The sequence below is a fragment of the Teleopsis dalmanni genome, chromosome 2 (assembly GCF_002237135.1).
Source record: "Teleopsis dalmanni isolate 2A chromosome 2, ASM223713v2, whole genome shotgun sequence".
Taxonomy (NCBI): Eukaryota; Metazoa; Arthropoda; class Insecta; order Diptera; family Diopsidae; genus Teleopsis; species Teleopsis dalmanni.
In genome coordinates, this window is record NC_051847.1 from 62866595 (window position 1) to 62887823 (window position 21229).

Here is a 21229-nt window from a genome sequence, read left to right on the forward strand (position 1 = left end):
TTTCATGCAGGTGCAGCAAAATTTGTGTGAAAACAGTAGATTAGTGAATATGTGATATATATATAAATACGTCAGTTTTTCAACATATCTTTTAGTTGGAAATAAAATATTACTTACCTGTGACAAAGTTTTACATTTTTAGTTCCAAAGTAAACGAAATTAAAAGAGTTTTGAGATTCAGATTATATATCACAAGTGTTTGTATGATTCAAAGTGCACAATTAAAAAGTATTTCAATGCGATATTTTTGAAATTATATTTTATTTAGAATATGTATAGTGTAAATAAAACTACTTAATTACTTATCACCTCAATAAGCCAAACTCAGTGCAGCCATCATCTCAAATAAATAAAATTAATAAATCAATAAACTGACTTTAAAATGAATTAATAAAATAAATTAAAAAAAACTTAAAAATCATGGCACACAATAACTCCAATATACCAACGGAACCTGATATAATTCTCTCCCCCACAGAAAAAAACAACAGAAGTTCACAAGAGAAGCCTGATACTCTGCAAAACAGTACTAATTTGCACATAACAAATAAAAAGTTCGTATAAAAAAATATTTAAAATAATGCACAACATATACTTTAATTATTTTATATTTTTAATAAATATGTTCGCTCATGTTATTATGTTATTACTATGCAAAATAAATAATTAAATAATTACTGAAATTACAATAATTAAAATAATTTCCTATAATTTTAGCACCGTTGCAAGAAATACAGCTAAGGTCTCATATGAAAATCAGTTTTCATATTTACAATTAGTAAGTATATTTAAAATTTTTTCTACAAGAATACAATATAAGAATATAAATAATTCTAATTTTAAGTAAAAAGAAATAATAATAAATTAGTTATTAATTAGACATTATTTATTCTTAGAATAAGACATAAATTTTGCAGATTAAAATACAGGTGATGAAAGAATAAGACGATTAATTCATTTTATTATATTATTATTACTGTCAAAAATGTAATTACTTATGTAATTATGATAAATACAAATATAAAATAATAAATAAATAAATATAAAAATCGACATGAACTACCGCAACCGACCACAACCAAACCAAACTGCTTCTTCAGCTGACTACTTTTCTACTGCCTTACCTCTACAACCGAATTCCCAACCTTCTACCATTTTCAATTAATTGCGTTGCCAGCTTTTTGCATATATATGTATGGACTTACTTTTGTGTCTACTATATTTCCTAAATATTGTAATTCTTAAACTTTCTTAAAAAATTAATTTACTTACCCAAATCACGATGTATGCAAAAGTGTGTTTCAGATATATTATAATAAGTCATGTTAGTCACAATCCAAACTTTTCTTAACAAATCATTAAGTCAATGGAATGAAAGGATTTATAAAGTCATCCTTCAATGAACCATTTGTAAGGGTAATATAGTTTTTTAAGACTAGAATCTTATAGTTATTTTAGTTGACAAAGCAACGAATAATTTCTCTTAATTAATACTAAAAGGTTTCTATATTCTTCAAGATTGATTTTTATAGTATTATATTATTTCTACTTATATTTAAATTATTAATTATTATGACTCACTAAAGGTAAATATTTGTACCTTTATTTAATTTTATAATTAATTACTACATATTATGTAAGTGATTTGATTATTCTATAAACAAGTATTAACTTTTATTTAATTATTTAGTTCAAGTATTCAACGACTTTTGAACGTTTTTTGCTAGCTATTGCCATTGTGTTCGCTTCACTTGCTTCAATATCTGTATTATATTGTTTAGTAATATATGGAGAATTCACATCATTACTAATAGATCGTTCAGTCGGAAATGGTTCCTCGTCCTCAACTATTTTTTTACAAGTTTTTGGAGGCGGCACCAAATTGTGAGTCATCAGTTGTTACAAAGAAATATTTATCAAAATATATTAAAACTATTTCGTAACATATCTAGAACAAATGCCACCAGAGAAGAAAACCTACAAGTCATTAAAGATGATGCTTTAGCATTTGGAATAGCTAGCTTGATTGGAGCGTTATCAGAATGGTTGCTTCTAGCTGTTGCAGTTGATCTTTTCAATCATGTAGCTTTGAAACAAGTAAATAGTTTTAATTTATGATATGATATACAGTTTGTCAAGAAAGTGTTTTGACAAAGCAAAAAATTTGTATTTTTTGTTTTTATTTCCGAAAATATTAGTTATTATTTTTTATTTCGATCTTTTTTTTACACATTATGCTTACGCAACATATTTAATCTTAAAATAAGACAAAAAACTTATTCATTTAATGTTACAACAACAATAAAAATAACGAAAATAAAAAAAACTTAAAAATACTAGTGTCAAGAAAGTGTTTTTATAAATGAAATAAACGGTTGTTTTCACTTTACAGTGATATTAAATAAGTATATTTATATAAATTAATATTTTGTTGGACCTCCTTTTGAGTCTATTACGGCTTGCAGTCTTCTATTCATTGAATTTATCAGCTTGGGCACATCATAATTAATGGGTATTTTAGACCACTCCTGTAAAATAGCTGCCTTTAGCTGTGATAGAGTTTTTGGGTGTTGTTTAGCTACTTTTTTTTTTAAATAAGCCCACAAATTTTCAATGGGGTTTAGATCTGGGCTCTGAGCAGGCGTATCGATGACTTTGTTGCAGTTAAATAGTAGCCACATCTTCACCATATGCGCCTTATGTTTGGGATCATTGTCTTGATAAAATTTAAACTTTGGCTTATTGCCTTGAATGAAGCCAAATTTATTTGCGCTGCTGATTAAATGATTGTGCAATATATTTAAATATCCTTTTGCATCCATTGTATTTTCAATAAATACAAGATCTCCAACGCCCTTGGTGGAAATACATCCCCAAATCATAATTGAAAGTTTGCCAAATTTTACAGTAGGAACTATATTTCTGTTTTCCAGCGCTTTTAATGGCTTTCTCCATACTCTACTAGGTCCATCATTATAATATAGCATCATTTTAGTTTCGTCACAAAATATGACGTCATCCCAATAATCATTTGGCTTACTTATATGCAATATTGAGAAAGACAAGCGTTTTTTAATATTTTCTGTCGATAGCAGTGGTTTTTTACGTGCTACTCTTGATGTATAATCATTTTTTTTCAGAACTTGCCGCATTGTTTCATGAGAAACAGTAACACCACTTTCTTCCTTAAGTTCATGCGCAAGGGTTCTGATCGAAATTCGTGGATTTTCATCTACTTTTCTTAATAAAGATCGAATATTTCGATCTGATAACTTTCGAGGACGGCCAGTTACTTCATTTGGTTGCAATCTTCCTTCATCTTCTGCACATTTTATGATATTATAAATGGTTTGTCGACTTAAACAAAACATTTCGGATAGCTCACTAATGGTTTTTCCATCATAATAGTTGTAATAGACCATCTGTACTATATTAAACGAAACTCTTTTACCTGGCATCTTAATAATTTCAATAAGCACAATTTACCTACCACCCACGAAGATTAAACGCAACTAAATTACTATTTTTAATTGCTATTTGAACAAACAAATGCATTAAACATACGTCAGCATCATTTGAATAACGGTAAATGCATTTCTTAGTTCGAATTAGGAAGAAATAAATAATGTAAAAACACTTTCTTGACACTAGTATTTTTAAGTTTTTTTTATTTTCGTTATTTTTATTGTTGTTGTAACATTAAATGAATAAGTTTTTTGTCGTATTTTAAGATTAAATGTGTTGCGTAAGCATAATGTGTAAAAAAAAGATCGAAATAAAAAATAATAACTAATATTTTCGGAAATAAAAACAAAAAATACAAATTTTTTGCTTTGTCAAAACACTTTCTTGACAAACTGTATATATATTACATAAATATAATAGTAATAAAACTAATTTTTTTCTCATGTAGATTACTAAAATACGTAAACTCTTTTTGGAAGCTATCCTCAGTCAAGATATGTCTTGGTATGACACAAGCTCGGGAAATAATTTTGCAAGTAAATTAACAGAGTAAGTTAAAAATATTGTAATTAGTCTATTCACTATCTTGGGATAACTTACGCTTCCCAATTTGTTAAAAAATACATTTTTTTATAACCCTGAATCTTCTCGTAATATAAATAAAAAGACTGGTTCTTTTTAATTTCTTTATTTTATTATTACTTATACTAAATACTTATTAAAAATTATATTAAAAAGAAATTAAAAATATTAAAATTTCTAAAATTAGAAGAACTAATAACGTTACCAACTAGGCCACGATTGTGTAATGGGAACTAATCAACGTTACCGACAAGGCCACTGGGAACTAGTCAACGATACCGACTAGGTCACGTTTGTACACTGGAAAATTAATCTAAATATCTCATTGGAATGCGTTTGCTTTACCATGAACTTATCGATGCTGTCTTTTCTTGTAACCGCCACGGTGTGATCTTCAGTTAAGTTTTCGTGTTCTTTTATATGCCAATCTGCTTACGGGAGTTTCACTTATAGTTCGTATGGTGTGTAGTTGATCTTGGATTTGTTATTGCTTACCAAACCATTCTATTGTTTGTGAAATTTAATGTTGTTGCTATTCAATTGCAATAACTCGACAAGTGATCGCGCAGTGTCCCCATGTGCTCAGGACATTTGTTTGCCAGAAAAATTTTTGAACGGTTCCTACTATGCATTTTGTTGCTTTGCTTACGCATAAAAGTTAAAAAAAAAATTTTTTTGACAAAAATTGAATATATAGTTTTATAAACAAAATTTTTTTACACCTAAAAACATAATTGGTAAATTTACATAAATTTATTTGAAAAATATTATTTTAACAAATTATTTTATTCGGACAGCTGTAGTAAATAACGGCGTCACAATATGTTAAACTCTTCGATTTTAACTCAAACCAAATGTTTCCTCGTACAGAGATCTGGATAAGATGAGAGAAGGCATGGGAGAGAAGATTGGCATTTTTATTTTTCTAATGATGACTTTTATAACTGGAATTATCACTTCCTTCTTCTATGGCTGGGAAATGACTTTAGTCGTTTTAAGTTGCAGTCCTCTTCTAATAATCTCCATCGTTATGGTTACCATAATTCAAAGTTCTCTCACAAAAAAGGAAATAAAATCATATTCTGCTGCTGGAAGCATAGCTGAGGAAGTGTTCTCTGGTATTCGTACTGTATTGGCCTTTAGTGGTGAACAAAAAGAAACTCAACGGTTTAGTAAATTACTTATTCCTGCTGAGATCATAGGACGTAAAAAGGGCCTTTATTTCGGTATAAGTGCAGGAATAATGTGGCTTAATTTTCATTGCTGTTACGCTCTTTCTTTATGGTATGGTGCAAAACTTATACTTACTGAACGTGATGAAGAAGTTGACCACTACACTCCGGGTATCTTGGTTATTATTGTTTTTAACATATTAGAAGGTTCTCGATATTTTGGAATCGCTTCACATCATTTAGAGACTTTCATTGCAGCCAAAGAATCTGCACAAAATATATTCGCAACTATAAAAAGCAAATCATCCATAGATTCTCTAAATGAGAACGGAGCAACGCCTTCAAATATTGTTGGAAATATTTCTTTTGACAACATTTGTTTTCGTTACCCCGCACGTCAAGATGTGGAAATTCTAAACAGTTTCTCATTAGACATTAAAGCCGGTCAAACTGTTGCATTGGTTGGAACTTCAGGATGTGGCAAATCAACTGTATTACAATTAATACAACGTTTTTATGATCCCCTAAATGGAACAGTTCGATTAGATGGTATAAATATAAAAGATTTAAATGTGGGTTGGTTACGTTCCCAAATTGGTGTGGTTGGTCAAGAACCTGTTCTATTTGCAACAACAATTGAGGAGAATATTCGTTATGGTAATCTATCCGCAAGCGTAGAAGATATACAGAAAGCTGCTCGTATGGCAAATTGTCATGATTTTATAAGTAAATTACCAAATGGTTATGATACAATGGTTGGAGAGAAAGGTGCTCAATTGTCTGGTGGACAAAAACAACGTATTGCTATTGCACGTGCTCTTGTACGTAATCCAAAAATTTTACTTTTGGATGAAGCCACTTCAGCACTTGATTCCTCATCTGAAAAAAAAGTTCAGGATGCTTTAGAAGTAGCTAGTAAAAATCGAACGACATTAATAGTATCACATCGTTTATCGACAATTACTAAGGCCAATCTTATTGTATTTATTAAGGGTGGTGTTGTTGTCGAACAGGGAACGCACGAGAATCTGATGAAGAGAAAAGGATATTACTTTCAACTTGTAAATATAACTAAACGGAAAGAGGAATTAGAATCTGGCTCAACAGATTCTACTATGACGCATTTAATTCCAGCGAAGCAATTAATTGCGGTAGCAGAGAACAAAAATGAAAACAACTTGAATGAGGAATCTGAACCAAATAACGTGTCGAGAGCAAAAAGTAAGTTCGTACAGTTCATGTATTTCTACATATATGGTATAGCATATGTTGGTATATAATAGATAATATTAAAAATTTTACCAAACCATTACAACTAATGAGTGGGTCAAAATATTTTTAAAGTATTTTAATATGCTTTTTAGAGACGTCAAAATTGAAAACGGAACCGGTTGAAAAGAGCGGAATTTCGTTCAAACAAATAATGAAACTTAATGCACCGGAATGGCGTTTTCTATTGACCGGCAGTGCAGGAGCAATTATGCATGGAGCTTCTCTTCCATGTTGGGGTCTACTTTTTGGTGAATTTTTTGGAGTGAGTTTCTAATATTATTGAAAGATTAATTTAAAAAACTATTCGTGTGCACAGATTATATCCAAAGAGGATTCAGATTTTGTGCAATCCCAAATTCTTCAACTTTCTTATAAGTTCATTGTGCTTGGCATAATTGCGGGTCTAGGAATATTAATACAAAATTACATGTTCAATATCGCGGGAGTAAAGATGACATCTCGTCTTCGTAAAACCGCTTTCAAAACAATTATTAGTCAAGAAACTGCATACTTCGATGATCAAAGTAATTCTGTGGGTGCATTGTGTGCTCGATTAGCAAGTGATTGTTCAAATATTCAAGGTGTAGGTATATTACTATTAATTCCCAATAAATATTAATTGATGTCACTAATGTTTCTTAGGCTACTGGAGCAAGAATTGGAATTATCGTTCAAGCACTATCAACTCTCAGTATCAGTGTTATTGTATCTTTATTTTACTCATGGAACTTAACTTTAGTCACAATCTTTACCGTACCTGTTGTTTGCTTGTCAATTGTTTTTGAGTCACGTTTCATGGAATCATATGCTCTTGCTGAAAAACTTGCCATCGAAAATGCTTCACAAGTAGCAGTGGAAGCTGTTTCAAATATACGTACTGTCGCCAGTTTAGGATTGGAAAGAAATGTACTGAGTCGTTACAATGAACAAATTGATCATGCTGCTATAGTTTATCGCAAAAAATTTAGATTTCGAGGTATGTTATTTGGTATGGGGCAAGCATCACCATATTTAGCTTATGGAGTATCATTGTATTACGGAGGATTGTTAGTTGCTAATAAAGGCTTACAATATGAAAATGTTATTAAGTATGTATTTAGATTTATGCGCAAAACAGATATAATTAATTTTAGTTACGTAACAGAGTCTCAGAAGCGTTACTATTCGGTTTGTGGATTTTAGGATATGCTTTAGCATATTCACCAAACGTAAGTGCAGGTATTCTATCTGCAGAAAACATATTGAAACTATTTAACAGATCGCCGGCAATACAAATCGTAGAAAAACAAACTATTAACGCCACTGAAGTAAGATATCTTGATTAAAATGTTAAAGCTTTTATTATAATATGTACCTTACAGAAAACAGATGGTGATATTACATACAAAGACATTAACTTTCAATATCCAACAAGAAAAGATATACAAATATTGCAAAATCTCAACTTGGATATTAAACGTGGGACCACAGTAGCATTAGTAGGACCTTCTGGATCTGGTAAATCGACATGCGTACAACTTTTACTTCGTTATTATGATCCAAATAGTGGTTCAGTCAATATAAATGGTATACCAACTACAGAATTTTCAATGGATACTTTGCGTTCAAGCTTAGGTCTAGTATCACAAGAACCTGTATTATTCGATCGAACAATTGCAGAAAATATTGCTTATGGAAATAACTTTCGTGATGATATTCCTATGACTGAGATAATGGAAGTTGCGAAGAAAGCAAATATACATAATTTCATTGTTTCCTTACCTCAAGGTTATAGCACTTCCTTAGGTAGTAAAGGCACACAATTATCTGGTGGTCAAAAACAACGAATTGCCATTGCAAGAGCTTTATTAAGAAATCCAAAAATACTTATTTTGGATGAAGCCACATCTGCTTTAGATTTAGAAAGTGAAAGAATGGTTCAGGAAGCTTTGGATGCTGCATGCAGTGGTAGGACTTGTATTACTATAGCACATCGTCTGACAACAATACGAGATGCAAACATGATATATGTTTTAAATAAAGGACTGGTAGTAGAAAAAGGAACACATAACGAACTTATGGCCTTGAATGGTGTCTATGCCAAACTTTATGTAATGCAACAGGTTTCATAGTGCATTGATTTATAATGGTACATGTAATGAATTAAACTTATTTTCCTTCAATTGTTTTTTATGTTTTGTTATTATTGAAGTAAATATATAATTAAATAAAGTAAATAACGAGTAAAAATCTTTCTTTTAAAACCTTACTTCAATATTAAAATTAAGTAGGAATAACTTTTAGATACACGTAGCAAAAATATCTATGGACTCCCACAAAATTTTTCTTCAATTTCGCATAACATTTTTAATTTTTACTCAAATTGATTTTTATTATCTGATTTATATTAAACACAATTAAATGCAAACACAATTTTTTAATCAGAAAATGTTTACTGATACTTCTTAATATTTAAATTAAAACTGACACAAATCTTAAATTTAATAGCCTGTGGAATAAATTCTTCGTTTAATAACCTCTTTTAGGCGTCTTTGCATGGACTTAAACAGCTTTGCAGTATTCTGTGCCTTTATTTTTCAACATTCTTCCTTAATGACGTTTCTTAACACATCCTTGCTGAAAATTGTGTGCTGGTGAATCTTATTTTCCAAATAATCCCACAGATGTTCTATGGGACTAAGGTCTGGTGATTCTGGTAGTGCTTAAAGTTGCTTGGAAGCGTGGTTTAGCATCCAAATCCGTTCGATCGCTGCTGTAAGCTTAGAGTCGTTCTCCTGCTGAAACAAAATAGTTCCCTCAAGCCCTAACATTCTGTCATTTTTTTTGAAACTTGTTTTTAGTATATTTAGATACTCAAATTTATCCATTGTGTGTTGGAAAAAATTCCAGTTTGCCAGCATCATTACTTGCTATACACCTCCAAATAACTACACCTTCAGCACCATATTTCACTGGTGAAATTAAATATTAATTATCATAGGCTGTAGGTACATAATTTTCTCAACACAAGTTTGTTACCTTTGATTCCAAATACGCAAAATTAACTCTCATCGGTGAAAATAACTCATTATCAAAACTCAATTGGTTTATTTACATGCTTTCTTGCAAAGCTTAATCATTTTATTCTTTTATATCTGGATATAAAGGAATTAGCTAGTTTGGAAAATTTTGTGGATGTCCGTAGACTTTTTCTGCTATGTGTATACCTGAACTATACACTCAGTATTTATTATGAATGAATTCATGATTTCATTAATTAGTTTTCATTGAACATAATATATTTTTACTTACGTATTCCATCTAAATTCTTAATTACCATTAGGACAATAAGTAATATTATTGTGCCGTTAGAGCATCCTTCTTCCTTCTTTAGAACAAAATTGTAAATCTACAAAACAATCATTTAAAATATACAAAAATTAATAATAGATAATAATATTTTAGGCAACAAAAACTTTTTTAACATTTTCAAATATGTTGAATTCCTCTGTATATATATATATATTTCACGTTTATTGGAAGGATAAAATTCAATGGACTATATCCCATAGCTATTACATAAATTGCACATTCGGATTTGTATTTTTTACAATAATAATAGTAATTTACTGAATACGCTGTAAAAACTTAAATTCGTATTTTATTACAAGATCTCCACTCTATCATTTGTCACAGCAAAAACAGTAAATTAATAGAATGATCAGATGAAAACATAATCCAGAGAATTTTTTTGATGAATATTGCATTGAACGACCAACAACTGTAGATTAAACATTCAAGAATGATACTTTGTGTTATAAAACTATTATCTTATAGAATTTGGGGTGGGTTATTGAAACTATTGGAATTCCGCTGTAATACATTCAGAAAAATCTGTTTAAAAATATAAAAACAGTAATTATCTTGGGCAAAAACTTTCCTGCCACTAATATATAAACGAAAGAAATACCTAGATGGACATCTTAAATGAGATGAAAATAATAAAGCTCTGCATAACAGGTTAATATTTCAATTTATTGTGAAAATTGATTCAAACAAACATTCTATATCAACAAAAGCGATGTAATAGACCTCTCTATCGAAGTATAAAATTCCCTAATGTAATAGTTATAGGGTCTCGGCGAGAGTTTTTGCGTTTCCTGGCATTGGACGAAAAACGTATTCGGATAAACAGTTTTAAAAGTTGTTTTGAACACTCTACAAAGAACATAGTAGTAATAAACTTTTTTTATAACTTTTAAGAATATTGTTGAAACATGAATCTAACACAGCACACCGAAGATAAAAGTAGAATCAAAATTATGAATTATTTTTTCGAAATTGTTTTATTAATGTCGTTTAATCTTTTTTTAGCAAACAATAGTACAACACAAATTTCAAAGGGTTTAAACTATTCCATATTAGAATAGTTGAATAGATTTCATAACCATGGTCGCCAGATTCAATTTGTTAAAGTTTCACACTTTAAGGTTCTATATCAAGTTCACATTATTCCATTCACTTCTTTGGGGAATCACTGTATCAAATTAGTCGGAAAGAACTTATTTTCAAGTCAATATCCGAAACGTTTACACAATATTCAATGGCATACAATATTTGTATATCATGCAATAAATTATGTATCATGCAATAAATTGTGTATCATGCAAAATAAATTGTATATCATGTTATTTATTACAATTGTACGTGTATGCTGTTTAAGAAATTCTATCATCTATTGCTAACAAAAAAGAAAGTTACTTATCCATCAGATATATGTTATTTTCATAATTCTATAGATTTACAATTAAAATATATTTATATACAATTTCGAATTTTATATTAAATTATGTTCTAAACATTGAAATTGTTTATTTGGCGGTTCTCTTCAATTTCAATTTCAAATGCCAACTGCACTCTTATTCGTCAATTTTCATTTTGCTGCCAGTGTTTATTGAATTCCTATTTTATTTTGTTTTTCCTATTTTTCCAATCTGTAATATAAACATACATTTGAGTTAAGTTGAGAACTGATTTCGATAAGAAACACAAGTACATTGCTGCTTCCTAATACTCAAATGCACAATCTTAGTACAAAAAACAAAACTGACTTCCATTAAGAAAAATATATTGTGCATAATGGAAGTGTGCTTGTAAATACCAAATTCATTTATGTGAACAACGCAAAATTATAAACTATCTATTCCAAATAAATTATTCAAAATTAATATTTTGCACAAATTTGTACAAAACGAACAAGTGATACATGACAGTTAATTTGGTTTGCCCATAGCTTGCATTTCTAATAATGAGGCGTACGACTATTTTTTTTTTTTGCTGATTTCAATTTGTTAGTAGAGAGGGAGAAAATTTTCTATATAATGGGGATATACGATTAAAGAGCGACATTACCAAAGATAGACAAGTTATTAATAAGTTATAACAATAAGCATTTAGATATAAAATATATATATAAGATGGAAGTTTAATATTATTTTCATATATATATATATATATAAATATATATTAAGAAGTTTTTGAAAAGTAGTGAACTACAAAAACAAACATTTTTGTATATTACTTTTAATCAATTTTCATATTCAGTTTTTGGCAGACCATGCAGTTGTTTCGAGTATTGCCAAATACCCATCAGCAGTGGTCTTGAAAATAATTCTTGTATTTAATTACTCGAAAATAATTTTTTTTTTGAAACTGCAAATACCAGGGATTTAACTCATGCCCTGCCAAATTTGAAGCTCAAAGTTAGCGTTCATTAGCTAGCTGACCCAAAGCCGAACTTGACTTTAATGTTCGCACATTTCTCTGGAGTTTTGTTAATTTACTGTGAACAAAATCATAAACCAGCTATAGAATAATTGAACAAATTAAAATATATATATCACTTTTCTATTTAATTTATATAGTAAAAGTCTTGGTTTTTAAAAAACACTATCAAGATTTCATTCGAATAATACAAAATAATACCTTAACTTATCAATGAACTGTTAAATTTTTTATTTGTAAAGTTATATTATATTCACCCAATTACCCAAGACTATTTACCCCTTTCACATAAATTACTGAGTTGTAACTGTTTGTTAAAACTAAGATAAATAAAAAATGCATTGAAATTATTCATTAAATCTACATTGCTAATAATGACTAAACAGAATGTATATACATTTAGATTTGACTTCATAGACAAAGGATACAAATTCACACACTATAATATTTTTCCCATTAATAATGCAATTCACATTAATAAGAGAATTCGTTATATATGAATATTAATATTTAATATTAGAAAAATATTTTAATTTTCCACCAGAAAAATGTATAAAATGACTTACAAACACCCTCAGGTCACAATCACATTTCAGAAATTCACGCGAAAACTTAAAACTCGAAACAAAAATATGTTAAATGTGTAAAAATAGATAAGAACATTTGTGATTTGGTGAAAATTTTACGAGTTTTAAACACCGGTGAATTCGTCACATACTAAAGCAATTGATTTATTATTTTCTGCTTTTCAATTTTTTCAAATTAAATTATTTTTATAATTTAAAAACAGTTTAGAAGTTTTAAACAATTATTTCATTTTATGCCTTCCATTAAAGAATTTTCGTGCAGCAAAATTTTTATAAAATCAGTGGATTAGTGAATATCTGAAATATATATAAATACGTCACCTTTTCAACATATCTTCTAATTGGAAATAAAATATTACTTACCTGTGACAAAGTTTTACATTTTTAGTTCCAAAGTAAAAGAAATTAAAAGAATTTTGAGATTCAGATTATATATCACAAGTGTTTGTATGATTCAAAGTGCATAATTAAAAAGTATTTCAATGCGATATTTCTGAAATTATGTTATAACTCTTTGTTTAGTAATATTTAGAATATTTATAGTGTAAATAAAACCACTTAATTACTAATCACCTCAATAAGCCAAACTCATTGCAGCCATCATCTCAAATAAATAAAATTAATAAATCAATAAACTGACTTTAAAATGAATTAATAAAATAAATTAGAAAAAACTTAAAAATCATGGCACACAATAACTCCAATATACCAACGGAACCTGATATAATTCTCTCCCCCACAGAAAAAAACAACAGAAGTTCGCGGGAGAAACCTAGTACTCTGCAAAACAGTACTAATTTGCACACAACAAATAAAAAGTTCGTATAAAAAAATATTTAAAATAATACACAGCATATACTTTAATTATTTTATATTTTTAATAAATAGTAGAAGAAATTATAAAATTTATATCGAAAATGTTAGCTCACATATAGCTGACTTCATCTTATTACTATGCAAAATAGAAACAATAGTTCATCGGTATATTACGTCTCTACGGCTTAAACCAGCACATGTCTCATCTAACTCATACCCAATGATGTGTTTAATTATAATCACTCACATTCTCATTTATATATATTATTAAAATATTACCTCATATTTTAAATACACACACTGTATCTATATATACTAAAACTTGTGCAGTCATATAATATTATTTACATATTTTGTAATTGTAGTAAAAGTGACTAAGTTTAAATTTTGTTCAATCTTCATTTTTTAACTGAAATATTAAAATGTATAAAAATGTAGAAGTATTAACCAAACCAAAAAGTTTTAATTACTGAATTTTATTGCACAACATTATTTATTATTTATATTTATTCTACGAAAGATTTTCGAAAAACTGGGCTAATGGTTTCGAAATTTTTTCGTTTCCTTTTCCACCTTGAAGCATCTGATGTTCAACATTCGGGCATCAAGTCCCCTACTATGTTATAACCTTTCTGTAATCAATATCAAAGTTCAATAAAGTTAAGATTCTTTACTCAAACATTAAGTTGCAAGTCAACTCCGATACCATGTCATTACTACAATAATGTTCGTAGAGTTTTTTTTAAGAACATCCAATTATTTTTAAGAACATCCATAATAGAATTAAGCTTTTGCTTTCCTATCTCATATCTGTAATATATACACTTCCAAATAAATGTTACACAGAAATTAAAAGAATTTCATTAGTATACATACACATACACTTAAAATGTTTTAATGTGTACATATATAGATTATAATAAATTAAAGTTCATATAACAAATATTTTCAATATAGTAAAAAATAAATAATTAAAATTTTGAATTTATTTATCGACCTATTTTTTTATAATGGTTTTTTGAAATATTTTTTATCCGACTATTGGTAACTTTTTGTTAAATAATTTATTTTTTATTATATTTTAATATATTCTATATTTCGAATCTCCTTTAAAGTCATCGTCAGGATCACGATCTAACATAAATTAATGTTGATGAAACTATATGTGAGTCATCCTCTTTATTCTATTGTCTATATTATGTATATTGCACTATAGACAATAGAATAAAGAGAATGACGTAGATATAGTTTTATTAATATTAAATTATATTTGATCGTGATCCTGATGATGATTCTCAAGGATAGTCGAAATATAGAACATATCAAAAAATATTAAACAAGCGTTGAATCATTGAACAAAAAATGCCCTATAGCCGGATAAAAAAATTTATAAAAACCGTTATAAATAATTAAATGATAACAGATATAGTAATGAAGTTAATTTCTATTATTTCAGCATCGTTGAAAAAAATACAACTAAGGTTCCACATGAAAAACAGTTTTCATACTTACAATTAGTAAGTATATTTAATATGTTGTACACAAGAATATAATATAAGAACATAAATTAATTTATTTCCAAACAAAAAGTAATGATATTTGATTTTTTGCACAAAAATTATATTAATATAAGTTATTTAAGACATTAGCCATTCTTAGGTTAAGATATGTGAGTACCCAAAATTTTTACATAAAAATAGAGGATGAAATAGAGAATAAAATTATATAATTTAATGTAAAAAAAAATTAAATTTGAACTTAAAATTGCTTGCATGAAAATGTAATCCTTTTTGTACCTGTGGACTAAAGATTTCTAAACAATTAAAATTATTATCATCAATACCATAACGACCAACATGAAGTTCGATAGCGATCGACCTGTATTGTCCCTATGAAGCGGACCTCTTATTTTTGCTGTGCTCACTTACTTTTTTACTTTTGTTAACATCAGTCCAAAGTTTGTTACCAGGGGACATAAAAGAAATAAATTATATAAATGGGATTAAAAGGTTTGTAAAATCATTCTCCAAAGAACCGTTGATGATACTCGTAATTTGTAATAAACTCAAATAAATTTATTCATGTCCTGATTTCTTCAGTATGTTGATAAAATATTACAGTTTTTCAAGACTAGAATGTTATAGTTATTTTAGATGCCAAAACAACTTAAATAGTTTTCCTTAACTTTAAAAGATATCCATATTCTTTAAGATGAAACCATTTTAATGCATAATTTATCATTTTCTAATTAAATAAAATATTTGCAGGTTTTTTTAATTTTCCAATTGATTACTATATATTATAATAAACGATTTGATTAATCTGTAAACAAGTATTAACTTTTTTTTAATAATTTAGTTTAAGTATTCAACGACTTTTGAACGCTTCTTGGTAGCCGGCGGCGTGGTCTCTGCTTCACTCGCTTCAATATGCGTATTATTTTGTTTAGTAATATATGGAGAATTGACATCATTACTAATAGATCGTTCAGTCGGAATTGGTACTTCCTCCCCTACCATATTTCTGCAACTTTTTGGAGGCGGTACTAAATTGTGAGTAATCTGTTATAAAGCTGTAATAACAAAATATTTATTAACATTTATTAAAATTATTATCTGTTCGCTTTAGAACAAATGCCACTAGAGAAGAAAATCTACAGGCTATTAGAGATGATGCTTTAGCATTTGGATTAGCTAGCTTGGTTGGAGCTTTATTACAATGGTTACTTCTAGCTGTTGCAGTTGATCTCTTCAATCACGTAGCTTTAAAACAAGTAAATAAGTATAATATAGATCACAATATATACGTATATAAACAATAATAATAAAACTAATTTCTGTTCACAAGTAGATCACTAAAATACGTAAACTCTTTTTGGATTCAATGCTTCGTCAAGATATGTCTTGGTATGACACAAGCTCGGGAAACAATTTTGCAAGCAAATTAACAGAGTAAGTTTAAGTTATACAAAAAATAACTCTTTAATTTAAACTAAAACCAAATGTTTTCGAATAGAGATCTAGATAAGATGAGAGAAGGCATGGGTGAGAAGATTGGTATTTTTATTTTTCTAATGATGACTTTTATAACTGGAATTATCACTTCCTTCTTCTATGGCTGGGAAATGACTTTAGTCGTTTTAAGTTGCAGTCCTCTTCTAATAATCTCCACAGTTATGGTCACCATAATTCAAAGTTCTATCACAAAAAAGGAAATAAAATCATATTCTGCGGCTGGAAGCGTAGCTGAAGAAGTATTCTCTGGTATTCGTACTGTATTGGCCTTTAGTGGTGAACAAAAAGAAACTCAACGGTTTAGTAAATTACTTATTCCTGCTGAGATCATAGGTCATAAAAAGGGTCTCTATTCTGGTATAAGTGCAGGAATAATGTGGCTTAATTTTCATTGCTTTTACGCTCTTTCTTTCTGGTATGGTGCAAAACTTATACTTGCTGAACGTGATGAACAAATTAAACACTACACTCCTGGTATCTTGGTTATTATTGTTTTTAACACATTAGAAGGTTCTCGATATTTTGGAATCGCCTCACAACATCTAGAGACTTTCATTGCAGCCAAAGAATCTGCACAAAATATTTTCTCAACTATGGAACGTAGATCAGCTATAGATTTTTTAGACGAAAAATGTTTAAGGCCTTCAAATATTGTTGGAAACATATCATTTGATAACATTAGTTTTCGTTACCCCGCACGTCAAGATATGGAGGTTCTAAAAAGCTTTTCATTAGACATTAAAGCTGGTCAAACTGTTGCATTGGTTGGAACTTCAGGATGTGGCAAATCAACTGTATTACAATTAATACAACGTTTTTATGATCCCCTAAATGGAACAGTTCGATTAGATGGTATAAATATAAAAGATTTAAATGTGGGTTGGTTACGTTCCCAAATTGGTGTGGTTGGTCAAGAACCTGTTCTATTTGCAACAACAATTGAGGAGAATATTCGTTATGGTAATCTATCCGCAAGCGTAGAAGATATACAGAAAGCTGCTCGTATGGCAAATTGTCATGATTTTATAAGTAAATTACCAAATGGTTATGATACAATGGTTGGAGAGAAAGGTGCTCAATTGTCTGGTGGACAAAAACAACGTATTGCTATTGCACGTGCTCTTGTACGTAATCCAAAAATTTTACTTTTGGATGAAGCCACTTCAGCACTTGATTCCTCATCTGAAAAAAAAGTTCAGGATGCTTTAGAAGTAGCTAGTAAAAATCGAACCACATTAATAGTATCACATCGTTTATCGACAATTACTAAGACCAATCTTATTGTATTTATTAAGGGTGGTGTTGTTGTCGAACAGGGAACGCACGAGAATCTGATGAAGAGAAAAGGATATTACTTTCAACTTGTAAATATAACTAAACGGAAAGAGGAATTAGAATCTGGCTCAACAGATTCTACTATGACGCATTTAATTCCAGCGAAGCAATTAATTGCGGTAGCAGAGAACAAAAATGAAAACAACTTGAATGAGGAATCTGAACCAAATAACGTGTCGAGAGCAAAAAGTAAGTTCGTACAGTTCATGTATTTCTACATATATGGTATAGCATATGTTGGTATATAATAGATAATATTAAAAATTTTACCAAACCATTACAACTAATGAGTGGGTCAAAATATTTTTAAAGTATTTTAATATGCTTTTTAGAGACGTCAAAATTGAAAACGGAACCGGTTGAAAAGAGCGGAATTTCGTTCAAACAAATAATGAAACTTAATGCACCGGAATGGAGTTTTCTATTGACCGGCAGTGCAGGAGCAATTATGCATGGAGCTACTTTTCCATATTGGGGAATACTTTTTGGTGAATTTTTTGGAGTGAGTTCCTTAAGTTTTTAAAGCATTCATTCAGAAAACTATTTGTCTACACAGATTATATCCAAAGAAGATTCAGATATAGTTCAATCCCAAATTTTTCAACTTTCTTATAAGTTTATTTTGCTTGGCATAATTGCGGGTTTGGGAATATTAATACAAACTTACATGTTCAATATCGCGGGAGTAAAGATGACATCTCGTCTTCGCAAAACCGCTTTCAAAACAATTATTAGTCAAGAAACTGCATACTTCGATGATCAAAGTAATTCTGTGGGTGCATTGTGTGCTCGATTAGCAAGTGATTGTTCAAATATTCAAGGTGTAGGTATATTACTATTAATTCCCAATAAATATTAATTAATGTCACTAATGTTTCTTAGGCTACTGGAGCAAGAATTGGAATTATCGTTCAAGCACTATCAACTCTCACTATCAGTGTTATTGTATCTTTATTTTACTCATGGAACTTAACTTTAGTCACAATCTTTACCGTACCTGTTGTTTGCTTGTCAATTGTTTTTGAGTCACGTTTCATGGAATCATATGCTCTTGCTGAAAAACTTGCCATCGAAAATGCTTCACAAGTAGCAGTTGAAGCGATTTCAAATATACGTACTGTCGCCAGTTTGGGATTGGAAAGAAATGTGATGCATTGTTACAATGAACAAATCGATCGTGCTGGTGCACTTTGTCGCAATAAAGTTAGATTTCGGGGTACATTATTTGGTATGGGACAAGCATCACCTTTTTTAGCTTATGGAGTATCATTATATTACGGAGGATTGTTAGTTGCTAATGAAGGCTTACAATATGAAAACGTTATTAAGTATGTATATCAGATCTGTAAGTTAAACATAAATAAAAAATTTTAATTACTTAACAGAGTATCAGAAGCATTACTATTCGGTTCATGGATGTTGGGATATGCCTTAGCATATTCACCAAACGTAAGTGCAGGTATTCTATCTGCAGAAAACATATTGAAACTATTTAACAGATCGCCTGCAACACAAATATTAAAATACCAAACTTTTAACGCAACTGAGGTAAGACATATTGATTAATATATTAAAGCTTTTATTATAATATGTAACTTATAGAAAACAGATGGTGATATTATATACAAAGACATTAACTTTCAATATCCCACAAGAAAAGGCATACAAATATTACAAAATCTCAACTTGGATATTAAACGTGGGACCACGGTAGCATTGGTAGGATCATCTGGATCTGGTAAATCGACATGCATACAACTTTTACTTCGTTATTATGATCCAAATAGTGGTTCAATCAATATAAATGGTATACCAACTACAGAATTTTCAATGAATACTTTGCGTTCAAGTTTAGGTCTAGTATCACAAGAACCTGTATTATTCGATAGAACAATTGCAGAGAATATTGCTTATGGAAATAACTTCCGTGATGATATTCCTATGACTGAGATAATGGAAGCTGCGAAGAAAGCAAATATACATAATTTCATTGTTTCCTTACCTCAAGGTTATAGTACTTCCTTGGGCAGTAAGGGCACACAATTATCTGGTGGTCAAAAACAACGAATTGCCATTGCAAGAGCTTTGTTAAGAAATCCAAAAATACTTATTTTGGATGAAGCCACATCTGCTTTAGATTTAGAAAGTGAAAGAATGGTTCAAGAAGCTTTGGATGCTGCACGCAGTGGTAGGACTTGTATTACTATAGCACATCGTCTGACAACAGTACGAGATGCAAACATGATATATGTTTTAAATAAAGGACTGGTAATAGAAAAAGGAACACATGATGAACTTATGGCGTTGAATGTTGTCTATGCCAAACTTTATGCATTGCAACAGGTCTCATAGCATATTTTAAATATTATATATCATTACATATCATTATACTTTTCAAGTGTCGACAAATCTATACTATTCGCCCCCAGTTATTATGATATAGCTGCCGTTGTTAAACAAATAATTTAAATCAGAAATACAAGTACAACAAATTGTTTTGAATTAGTTAACTGCATTGAATAGTAATATTAATATTACTGTTAATCAAGGAATTGATAGACTTTTGACAAATACTAAATCAAAAAATTGAATTATGACTAAATTCTATATATACTATAAAGCATTAATGTTTTTAAAATAAATTTTGTGTTCGGAGAACTCTTTAATGAGTCTGCATGTAAACTTCACCACAATGGCGCCTTATTCTTCACTTAGTGTTGCTACTACTCAAAGCTGGCTTATCAATTAATTTATATTGTATTATATTTATTATTGTATTTATATATATATGACATATGTAGCCCTGTTTGACATCATATAAAATTTTATCTAAACATTCCATTAGGGCATTTATTAAACATACACAATATGATCATATCTGAGATATGTGTACCATATTCATACATTTTTTTATATTTTTATTGCTTATATTTTTGAACATCAATAAAAACTTTCTTTTGTAAACATATGAAATTAAGAATATTGGACAAAATTTTGTGTTTTAATTCAACTACAGGTAGGACTTTGAGTAATCAAACGTCGAAGAAAGGAAGAATCTTAGGTTAAAGTTTAACTTTATATCTTAACAGATAGTTTGGAAATTAAATTATAACTCTCAAATATCACTATAAAATATATAAATAATTTAGAAAACATTATCTTCTTTTATATACAATATATAGTCGGGTATTACATTGGAAGAGTTTAGGTCATACATACACGG

The 21229-nt window shown here is 29.3% G+C and overlaps 1 protein-coding gene across 1 annotated transcript; it reads left to right on the forward strand.

The window, feature by feature from the left end:
* The first annotated feature begins 255 nt into the window (after positions 1-255).
* On the forward strand, positions 256-20940 carry LOC119674689. Its single transcript, XM_038085844.1, has 22 exons — positions 256-554; positions 718-778; positions 1691-1884; positions 1953-2097; positions 3914-4014; positions 4918-6440; positions 6584-6753; positions 6808-7074; positions 7134-7579; positions 7636-7798; positions 7853-8601; positions 13507-13659; positions 15114-15174; positions 16016-16209; positions 16286-16430; positions 16508-16608; positions 16673-18195; positions 18339-18508; positions 18563-18829; positions 18889-19334; positions 19392-19554; positions 19609-20940. Exons 1-22 carry the CDS (start codon positions 421-423, stop codon positions 20356-20358), a joined length of 7926 nt encoding a protein of 2641 aa, XP_037941772.1. The 5' UTR covers positions 256-420; the 3' UTR covers positions 20359-20940.
* The last annotated feature ends 289 nt before the right edge of the window (positions 20941-21229 follow it).

Coding starts and splice junctions, on each gene's coding strand:
- LOC119674689 (XM_038085844.1), top strand. CDS start 421: ATGGCACACAATAACTCCAATATACCAACGGAACCTGATATAATTCTC. Junction 7,580..7,635: donor CAATATGAAAATGTTATTAA/GTATGTATTTAG, acceptor GTTACGTAACAG/AGTCTCAGAAGCGTTACTAT. Junction 16,210..16,285: donor TTTGGAGGCGGTACTAAATT/GTGAGTAATCTG, acceptor TGTTCGCTTTAG/AACAAATGCCACTAGAGAAG.